The following is an 11,502-nucleotide window of genomic DNA, read 5'->3' as shown; positions in this document are numbered from 1 at the left end:
CTCCGCCTCAGCCCAGCAGCACCAGTTTCAGAGTCTGCATTCTCGCTCCCGGAAGGAGGGCGGGGGAGCGCGGAGCACCCCTCCGGCTCGCCTGGCACAGCCTCGCGGCTCCCCTCCCTCCCTCCCGGCCCGGGCTCCGGCCCGCCTCACCACCCTCCACCCCTCTTCCCGCCGCCGCCGCTGCAGCTGCTGCGGCTGAAGGCGGCAAACCCCTCGCGAAGCGCCGCGACGCGCGAGCCGGGGGGCGCCCCCTGCTCCGCCTCCCGCCTCGGCCCGCGCCGCCAGCGCCCGGGGCGCAGAGGACCGCGGCGACCCTGGAACGCCCCTCAAGGGGCGTGGGCGAGCCAGAGAAGGGGGCCCGGATTTGGGGGGCGGAGGTGGCCTGAGAGGGGGCGGGAGCACCCACAGAGATCCCAGAGGCAACCCCAGGATCCCAGTAGGTGTTAGGGGCCGGGCTCAAGAGGCTGCTTCGGGGAGCATTTCATCACCGCACAGCAACGTGCTCCGACCTCTGCATCTTTGCAGAGGCACAAGGGGCCGCGCGGCAGTTGCAGGCTGGAGACGCCGAGGGAGAGGAGACGTGCTGCCCCCAAGAGTCGTTCCTGCTTCAACCTCAGACTCAACTAGCCCTTCCTAACTCCCGGGTTGCCTCGGGTCGACAGGTGGAGATAGGAGAAGTTGGGCAAGAGGCTGGCAGACGATGTGAAAGACAAACCTCAAGGGTGGTCTCTGATCTGCATCACTGAGCTTGCTTCCTCTCTGCGTGTTTCCCCTTACGCAGCCAAATGAACTACAGCCGATGGATGTCCCGTGCTTTGCTTTAAGTTATTTCCCTCACAAATCCTGCCGTAGACTGGGCCTGTGTGTGCATGGAAGTGACTGTGCCACAGGATTTTATAGTTTACTTGAAAACACCGGGTGGTTTGACCAGTGTTACATTTGCTCCACATATAGACAGCTACTCAGTGCCCGGCTGCTGTGCTGAGTGCTAAAGATACAAAACGGACCGCAGCAGATGATGGCTTTAATTGCCCAGATATTTCCACCTCCCCAATAACACAAGCCACCAGTTAACAAGAGAGTTGTTTTTGGGTGAAGTTCCCCTTGGAATTATTATCCCCATGGATGATGATTATTATTATCCATGCATAATTCCTTAAATTGTCACGTGGCATTGCTGCTGTACACCTGCACTTCGTGCTGTATCCTGAACTTATTTCTTTCCCCTTTGACAGTCTATTTGCTCTTTCAACCGTTCCTACCTTTCAAATTGCATTTCTTTATTTTTATTGGTTACTTTGTTGGTTCCTTCTGACTCTGATGTAAAGAAACATGTAACTCCCCCCCTCCAAAAAAAAAAAAAAAAAAAAGCTTAGACCAGCACGCTTAATTGCAGGAGCAGATTTTGGTAACAAAGTATTTTGAACCATGTAATCAATGAATTCTCTAAGCAGAAAGGAGAGAACTCTGATAGAATTCAACTCCTAAGTCCATACTTCATTGGCTATATAATTGGCTATTCTGTGGAAGGGGGTCATACCCTAAGTGATGAAGATTAACTATACCCTTCATCTGAGATTGTATGAAGAGGGAGACGGAGAGAGTAGAATAGGGATGTGGGACACACGAGGTAAGAAAGCGGCTGCTGGTGAAATCAGTGCCTAAAAGAAATCTCACTGTTTCCGTGAGGTGGTTGAGATGGGAGATTGCTGAGAAGAGAAGGCTGAGAGTCAAAAAGCCAGGTTTAGACCTCTTTACTTAAATTACCTTTATGGGAAATGATTTAAATGTGCAAATGTCAGAATCTTAAATTTAGCTTTTCCTATAGGCATGAAATTCAAGTATTACAGTTCAAGGTCCATCAGGCAGAGCTTTGAAAATCAACAGATGACAGAATTAAACAGTAGCATCAGACATGTAAGTTTAAAAGAGTGAGAATTTGTAGCAAGGGTGGTTGTAGGCTCTCGGAAGATCTTTAAAATATCAGAGGGATCTGAGGAGGTGACAAAGATGATCTAAATATGGGCCAGCCCAATATAACACTTGCAAGTCGCTAAAAATACAATTTGTAATGATGCATCATCAGTGCATTGGTAGCAGTGGAGGGTCAGAACTTCTGTTAGGTTTCATTTGTCTTAACTCCCCTGTAGTTGCTGGTAAATCAGAAGAATCTTAGCATGGAAGGAAGAAGAGGAAAGGTGAAAGTAATCAGATTTATGGGTCCATTTGAAAGGCCATGTGTCCCAGGGCAGAGAGAGTTTTATAGTGAAAATTGACTAATTTCTAGTGATTCTCTTAAGCCCAACAGTCTCTCAAACCTGCCTCCATAAAGTGGTCTTTTTTTAAAAAAAATCAATTTCTGAAATAGATCTTACTGTTTCCATGGGGCAGTTGAGATGGGAGTTTGCTTGGAAGGTAAGACTGAGAATCAGAAAGACTGGTTTAGGCCTCAATGTTTAAATTACCTTTATGGAACAAAGAAAAGACTGGCGAGTGACTCAGATTCAAATATTGTAATTCAAAGAGCTTTTCTATTTGAGTCATGCCCAAGGAAAGCTTTATCTTATTCCAGGTTTGGAATTGCCTCTGTGTTCGTGCTCAGAATCACTATTCCATGGGGCACTCTCAAGGTGTTTGCTCTTGTCAATAGCAACCAGGAAAAGACCAGGGTTGGGGTATTGCTGATCTAAAGTACTCCCATAGATTCCCCTGAGAATTCAACTTGTTGCTCCTTGAAGTTAGGGCTAGTCGGGAACAAATTGGACCCTGCCAATGGCCCTTCTCCCCACCCTTGCCCTGCCCTGTGCCACAGCAGATTTGGGGGATAAAGCAGAGTCTTTCAAGACTCTAGGAACTAGGGATGAGCTAAAATACCTGCAGACTCTAGGCTTACCATCAATGAATGCAGATCCTTCTTCTACCCTTCCCCAAATCCCTCCATCACCCACCCCCAACCTTGTCCTTAGCAACCATGAATCCCAGAGATAAAGTTGTTTCTACCCTTAATCTAAAACTTTTGTTTTGCATCCTGTAGACTTTAGTTCATACAACTAAGCAGAAGGGCAACTCATTGCATTCATCAAATCTGATGTGACCAGGAGAGGCTGTTTTGGAAAGAAGGAAATAATAAAACTAGCCTGATTCATACTAAGAAGTTGCTATTGATAGAAAAGTATTTTGAAACTATAACATGATTCATATGTGCTAAATAACTAGTAGAAGTCAGTGTCATTGACAGCATCGAATTAGAAACACTGAACACTCAAATCTCAAACTTCACTGTTAAAGATATTTTTCTGTTACTGCCACAAAGGGTCAGTAGTGAGACCCACACTCTCATTTTTTGTAATCTATGTCTCAATGAATGCAAGGTAGGACAATAAAAGAGAAAGCAACGAAAGAAGAATAGTTGGGCCATGTAGACTGCTGAAAAGGTCTTGGGTGAGGTAAAGAGATAAAATGGTTGATCCTGACCTGCTCTGAGACAGCATGTGAGAGTGTGAACACCTTGGAAGACAACACACTTTAGATCTAGACCCAGCACCATCTTTACCAGACTGTGAGAACCCAAGACTCTTGGGGCTCCATTTTCTCATCTTGAGAATTATGGAGCAGGAGAGGGGATATCAGATGAATTTTAAAGTCCCTTTTTGCAATAAAATTTTATTCTATTTTATAAAGACTCTTCCAAGATAACTTTGAAAAAAGTATAAAAAGAGAAAAACAACCCAGTACTTGGGGGAAAATTTTGGCAAGAACTAAAGAGATATCAGATGGTGGTGAAACTGACATTTTATTTAAAATTGAAAGTCCCTTTTGAAATCCCATTGGCATAATTTTTTAGGCAATGGATACTTACAGTTTTCAGATGAGTCATTGTTATGACCTTGGATAATGGAGAAAGAGATGACTTCTAAAATTTGTTACTTAATTGATTTTTTAAGGCTATTACCAAGGTCAGTATCAGATCCCACTCCAGAATATAAAGATTCTAATAACGAGGTTCTTTTTACTTCATCAAGGGTTTCTTTCTGCTCCCTTTCCCCTTTTACCTTTCTTTTGGGGCTTTAAAAAAATTAAGGAACCACCTCTTAGTTAATCAATCACTAAGTTAGTAGTGGCAATCAAATGGATTGAGTATTTCAACACTCCCTGCGAATGAAGACCAAATTGATCACAGGATTCTGAATTCATTTCACTTTGGTCTATACCACTTTGCAATGAGATGTAGAACTTCAAACAGGGAGAGAAATGGGAAATAGGAATATCAGGCTTGTTCCTTCTCCTCCTTCCCTATTTTAAATTGGATTATATACGTCACTCCTTTTAAAAGATTTTTTTTTCATTTTTCCAGAGCCCAGTTAAACATATGTGTTGTTTTCTCATAAGGCTGATAATCTAAAAGAACATGCTAAAATAACCATTTGCTGTTAACCTTTTTAAGCTCTTAATTTGAGAACAATTATTTTTAAAGACATGTAGTGGCCTCTATTGAACAAAATACTATTGAAATATTAACATCACCTGAACTATAATTTTTTAAGTTTATCACTGAGAAATATTACATTAAAGTTTAAAGTTCAGTTTGCAAGTTTTACTCATTTTTAATCTAAAACTACTTGGTCTTCCTGATTTTTTAAAAAAATTCTATCTCCTACTAATTCTGAATATGTTTCATGGAGTTTTCCACTCAAGGTGCACCTTGACTGAAAATTCACACCTTCACTTTGAAACATCAATCCTTGTATCCTAATTTGGGGCTCATATTTGAAATCGTTACTTGGCATCCTCGTCGGCATCTGTTGTTTTATTAATGATAGCTATTCTTACTGGAGTTAGGTGGTACCTCAATGTGATTTTTGATTCACATTTCTAGAAGTTGACCTTCCATACACTCCAGCAACCCTCCTTCTGGGAATATACCCAGAGGAAGTTAAATCACACTACAATAAAGATATCTGCATATGCATGTTTATTGCAGCACTATTTACAATAGCAAAAACATGGAACCAATCATGCTGCCCATCAAAACTGAACTGGGTAAGAAAAATGTGGCACATATACATAGTGGAATACTATAAAGCCATAAAGAAGAACAAAATTGTGGACTTCACAACAACTTGTATGGATTTAGAGTCTATAATACTCAGTGATTTACCACAGAAACAAAGAACTAAGTACCATATGTTCTCACTCATAAGTGGACCCTGAACAGTTACCATAATACTATAAGAAAGGGATTGTCAGTAGCTGGAAACTGCCAGGGGAAGGAGGGGGACACATAACATTAATAAGAGTGACTAATCTCAAACCAGGCAAAGTGGGGACCAAAGGGAGGCCCAAACTTTACCTGTACGATGACCACTTGTATACTAAATGCTGAATTGTACCCCACATCTTTAAAATAAAATAAAAAAATTAAAAATGAGTAAAAAAGAGAAGAAAAAACACAAAACCAATCCCCCACCCAAGAAAAAAGAAATCACTACTTGGATTCTCTGCTAAAGGCATCTTTATACACAAAGTTCGTCTCTTCTACTTGGCAACCACTTGAACCTTTCAAACCTCAAGTTCAGTCTTTTTGAGAATATCCCTAAAGCACATAACCTATATTTTAAATCTTATAATTCCAAACACTTTTCTAAATGTGAAGAAAATCTATCCAGATGCTTTCTTTTACTGTCATAGCAACACTGATAATTCAGTACTTTTGTTGTAAAGGCATATTTTTACACCCATATTAGTCAGCTTTTGCTACAGAAGCAACCCAAACTCTCAGTGACCTATAACCACAATAATTTACTTCTAACCCACAGTATATGATGGCTGTTGGTTGGTTATGGTCCTACTCCAGGCAGTGGACCTGACTGCAGACCTTGTCTTCTCATTATGAGGTATAGCTTGAAAGATTGACCTCTACTAGGGACATATTGTTTGGAGGCAGAAAACAGAGTGTAAGAGGCTTGAGAAAATTATAAAACTGTATCTAAAACTTCTGTCCAAATACAGTATGCAGCATGCTATATCATATTTCATTGACCAAAGCATATCATACGAAGAAGCCAAAAGGCAATGTGATAGGGAGGTATCATCTTCTTGCAGATGACAACTGAGTGAGAAATCAAGAACTTTAATAAAATGTACCATACCCTCTTCTGTGTTAGAAATTTAATACCAACTAACCTTTCCAAATGTTTCCTGGAAAGACTATATGCAAATATTGCTTTTGTGTAAAGGGTATAGATTTTCAAAATTAAATAACCATTACACACCCATTCTTTTATTGAAGAATGTGTTTCTTTGTTTTTTTAATGGAAAAAAATTCACAAAATGAAAAAAAACAGGCCAAGGAGATGCTAAGTTTATAATAAATTTTCTTCATTTTACAATACTCAGACATGATATATTATTCTGCCTATTAAAAGATATATTAGCAAAAGTAGCATTTAGTTTCAAAGTGGAGAAAAAAAGGTTAGCTTATGAATTTGCAGGATTGACCTAAAGTATTTTCCAAACTTGAGTATAAATCCTTTTAAAGAAAAATTTAAAAATCCTAGTGAATCTTGAGTAATGTCTTACAAAATTATTGTTGCAATGTTACTTAAATAAATGAGATATATATGAAAAGTCAAAAAACCTAATTTAATCAACTTCTGATCATGGCAGCATGAAGAAATTGGTGCATCTTATCACCCTAAAGCAAGTAAAACTGAATAAAATTGTGAAAACATTCATTTCAAGACACTGAAGATTGACCAAAGGAAGCAACAAATTGAGAGTTGTTTATTCATAAAGAACTCCTGGAGTCTGGATAAGAAAAATGGAAGTCTGTGTTTTTTTGCCTGGAGTGGTTCTCTTCCTATTCACCCCAGCTCAATCAGAACATTACTTTTAGTAGGGGAGAGCCAGTAGTGAAAATTTGCAGCTTCTGCCAGAATGGGAAGAGTTGATTTGGAGTACAGGAACAAAAAAACATTACACATGCCAAAAAAGATTATCACTAAAAGTAACAAGCTCAGTAGGAAATGAGTATGAAAAACCCACAGTTCTGTTAGCCTGAGGTCGCAGTTGTAGCAAGCAGTGGGCTAGTCCAAAATTTAATAGGAATATTCTGGAGATGAGAGAACCATAGAAAAGCTAGATAAGCTCTTCACATGTCCCTGGGCTTTTGAGGAGTAACATGCATATTCAGGAGAGGCAAAAGAGGGTTAGATGGCAAAAACCAAAGGCTGAAATCCATCATCAGAGGATGAAAGTCTTATAAATTTAATGTGTTTGAGCACAACCTCTGCCCAAATCTTATGTAACCACTAAGCTCTAGAGGAAATCTCTAAAAAACCAGGCCAAAAAATAAATATAAAACTAATAATTTTTAAAAAACTTGAGCACAGACATCAGCAGCCACACAGCATGAAGGACACAAATACTATAGATAAAGTTTAGGCAAATTCTTTTTAAAAATCCCTCAGAAAATCTCTCTCAGGAAAAATGTACAGGAAAAACCGGAACCTAGAGTTGCTATCATTTACTATCTAAAATGCTCGGTTTTCTACAAGAAATATGGGACATTAAAAAAAACAGGAACGTGTCACCCTTACTCAGGAGAAAAATAATTCAGTACAAACTGACTCTGGGTGGGCCCAGATGTTGATGCTAGCAGTAAAAACTTCAAAGCAGCTAGTTAAAATATGTTCTGAAAAATAAAGGAACCTGATCCCAAACCAGGTGAAGTGGGGACCAAAGTGACGCCCAAACTTTACCTGTAAAATGACCATTTGTATACCTAACCCTGAATTGTACCCATTTTTAAAATAAAAATTTTTAAAAACAAAAAAGTAAAAATAAAAGAAACCAAACATATTTAAAGACTTGAAAGAAAATATAATAACTATTACTCAAATAGGGAATCTCTATAGAGAAACAGAAACTATAAAAAAGAAAAATGGAAATTCTAGAGTTGACAAGTATAATAAATCAAATAAAAAATTCACCAGATAGGTTTAACAGAAGGTCTCATATGGTGAAAGAACATATCAGTGAACTTCAAGATAAGTCAATAGAAATGGTCTAATCTGAGGAACAGAAAGAAAAAAATGATAAGAAAAAATAGATAAGACCTCAGAGATCTGTGGTACAATATCAAGTGTACCAATGAATGTCTGATGAGAGTCCCATAAAGTTTACCTGAAGAATCAATGGCCGAAGATGTCACACATTTGGTGAAAAACATTAATCTACAGACCCAAGAAGGTAAACAAATCCCAATTAGAATAAACACAAAGAGCCTGTACCTAGACATATTATAGTTAAATATCTGAAGCCAAAGACAGGGAGAAAATTTGAAAGCAGAAAGAGAAATACAATTCATAGGAACATGGGGAAAACAGCACAATTAATTGCTAATTTCTCATCAGAAACAATGGAGACCAGAATCCATTATGATGATATATTCAAAGTGCTGAAAGAAAAACTGTAAACCAAAGTTCTACACCCAGGTAAATTATCCTTCAAAACTGAATATCAGCAATATTTTAAGAAAGGAGCAATCTGTTGATGCATGCAAGAACCTGGATGAAGCTAAAAAAAATTATGCTGAGTGAAAAAAAAAATCCTAGAAGGTTATATACTGTTGGATTTTTTTTTTAACGAAGCATTGTTGAAAAGACAAAATTATATAAATGAAGAATAGATTAACAGCTATCAGGGGCTGAGAAGGGATGGGAATGGGAGGAAAGTGGGTGTGGCTATATCTTGAGTATACCAATGTCTGTATTCTGGTTGTGCTATAGTCCTATAGTTGTGCAAAGTGTTACCAACTGGAGAAAATTGAGTAAAGGATGCACAGGAGTCTCTCTGTATTGTTTCTTATAATTGCATGTGAATCTACAATGATTTCAAAATAGAAAGACTAATTTTAAAAACTATATGTAAAACTAAGCATATGCACATTCTAACCTTCAAAAAAAGTGAATGGATTAAACACACCAATCAAAAAAAGAGATTGAAAAAAAAAAACCCTAAATATTCTCAACTAGTAATAGATAAACAAAAAATATTTAATCTATTGAATGATATATTCAGCCACAAAAATGATAAACTACTGACACATATTACAAGATAGATGAGCCCCAAAGACATTATGCTAAATGAGAGATTAAGAACACAAAAAATTTCATTTATATGAAATGTCTAGAAAAGGAAAATCTCTAGAAATAATAAATCAATTATTGCCTGGAGGTGGAGGCAAGGATTGACTTCCAGTGGGCACTGAAGAACCTTTGAGGGAAATGGAAATGTTCCAAAATCGGGTTATGATGATGGCTGCACAACTGTAGACATGTGCTAAGAAATCATTGAGTTGCACACGTACAATGGCTAAATTTTATGACATGTAAATTATACATCAAACTGTTTACAAAATTAAATTCAAACTAATGCTTATAAAGATAACTCAAGAAATTAGCAACTCAAAAGAAATTTACAAATTAAATATAAGTCAAGCTACCAGGCCAGGCACAGTGGCTTATGCCTATAATCCCAGCACTTTGGGAGGCAAGAGCCAGAGAATCACTTGAGTCCAGGAGTTCAAGATCAGCCTGGGTAACATAGTGAGACCTCATCTCTACAAAAAATTTAAAAATTAGTAGGACATGGTGGTGCATGCCTGGAGTCCCAACTACTCAGGAAGCTGAGATGGAAGAATCACTTGATACGAGAAAGTCAAGGCTGCGGTGAACCAGGATCACACCACTACACTCCAGCCTGAGGAACAGAGTGAAATCCTGTCTCAAAAAATAAAACAAAACAAAACAAACACACAAAAACATAAACTACATAAATCAAATGAACATATTCAGAATAATTGAGAAATTTAAAGATACTACATTACAAAAATTATTTTCTTACATATTATTTATTCACTTATACTAATGGCACAAATTAATATGTAGAAAGACAAGATGAATTCAGTAAATTCTCCCTCACTGTGAATCTGACCATGATTGATCTGACACAGGTTTTTACAGAGGTTGCAATGTCCAGACTACAATGTGCTCTTTGGCAAGTCAATTTTCTCACCACCTTTCTTCCTCCAAACTGCAAAACCTCCCCTTGCACAGTTGGACCATAATGTGATTTGACTTTTATTAAAATGTAAGCTCCACAGAAACAGGAACTTTTTCCTAGTTCAGTGCTGTGTCCCCAAAGCATAGAACAGTGCATGGCATATTGCAGATATTGAAAGAATAAATGAATAAATGTACATATAAGGACCACTTTATTATGTGTTAGTACTTCACAATATTAGTGTGATAAACTATCATTTCCAAATGATGGTATCATAGTCACTAAATAAGAAATTACATCTTATTCCATGAAAATGATTGTCGGTTGCAAATTATCATTACAAAAGAGAAAAAGTTTTGTTTGTTTTGTCTTTAAAATTAGTAAGAATTGCATAATAATAGTTGTGGTGAGCATTATCATTTTGTCATTAGGATGTGTAGTTGAGCTGGACATGCTTACCAACACATTAAAAACTAAGCTCCTTGGCAATCATTCAGCATCAATGTAATCCTAAATACAGAGCCCTCCTCTGCTCTAAAACTGTTTGTCAGTACTGTTTTCCAGCCCATTTCCCCACCAGACAGCAAGTTAGTCTGATTTTTAAAAATATGTTTATATTAATTTTTAAATTAGCATTGAATTAAAAACCTAAAATTTCCCCTACAGAACTCACAAATGTTGAAGAATATGTCATGTGGATCTCAGTTTAAGAAGTACTGGCCTAAATCATTATGCATTTCACCTGGTAATGTTTCTCAGTTATATGAGTAATTATTTTTAATTAGTATCCTCAATAAAAGTGTGAAATAGTGCTTCAATTAATTATTCTATTGAAAGGAGTATACTATTTATTAATTTTTTTGTTGAAAACTTCAACATTTTTCAGGCACAATCCATTTCTGCAGTATCTTATGATGGAACACTCTGAAATCTCAGTTGAGTACTTCTTGAGATACTGAAACAGAGTCTTATATGTGGAAGGACTGCACACTGTGGAGCAGAGAGGGAAATGAGGGCTGCTCACCAGCAACCTTCTGACCTGCCCCCAGGCAGAGGTGATAGCAGCCCTTTGGGAAGGAATACTAGTTGTACTTCTAACTTTCCTCCACAGGATATCTGTCAGCTCTGAATCTGCAGTTTTTACACCCATAGAATTCTGATTCATCAACAGTATGGAACAGTATTACATGGTCCCTTGAAAATTTTTCAAAGAATTCTGAGAAAACGTTATTCCCAAAACTTGATTTAAAAAATCTGATATTTGAGAGAAATTCAAAAGACCATCTAATTATTCACATTTTCAAGATTTAGTAAATTAATTCACTTCATTTGCTGATATAAATAAATACTAACTAGTGCCTGCTGTGAACCGCAGACTGTGCTGTGCTAATTGTTGAGATTGCAAGGCACAGTTTCTGCTTCTTCACACAATCAGGA

The 11,502-nt window shown here is 37.9% G+C and overlaps 1 protein-coding gene across 1 annotated transcript in view; it reads right to left on the bottom strand.

Annotated features, from left to right (window-relative positions):
- LOC103251572 (lipoma HMGIC fusion partner-like 3 protein) overlaps positions 1–382 on the bottom strand; it is a gene marked incomplete at its 5' end in the record, with an annotated part of 1,125 nt that extends 743 nt beyond the window's left edge. Inside the window, one exon of the mRNA XM_021708345.1 lies at positions 151–382. Within this exon, the coding sequence (XP_021564020.1) occupies positions 151–382 (232 nt within the window). The remainder of the gene's footprint in view (positions 1–150) is intronic.
- Between the last annotated feature and the right edge of the window lie 11,120 nt (positions 383–11,502).

The sequence above is a fragment of the Carlito syrichta genome, unplaced genomic scaffold (assembly GCF_000164805.1).
Source record: "Carlito syrichta isolate Samal-C Ts95f unplaced genomic scaffold, Tarsius_syrichta-2.0.1 Scaffold58893, whole genome shotgun sequence".
Taxonomy (NCBI): Eukaryota; Metazoa; Chordata; class Mammalia; order Primates; family Tarsiidae; genus Carlito; species Carlito syrichta.
This window is presented reverse-complemented; position numbering and strand designations above follow the sequence as displayed.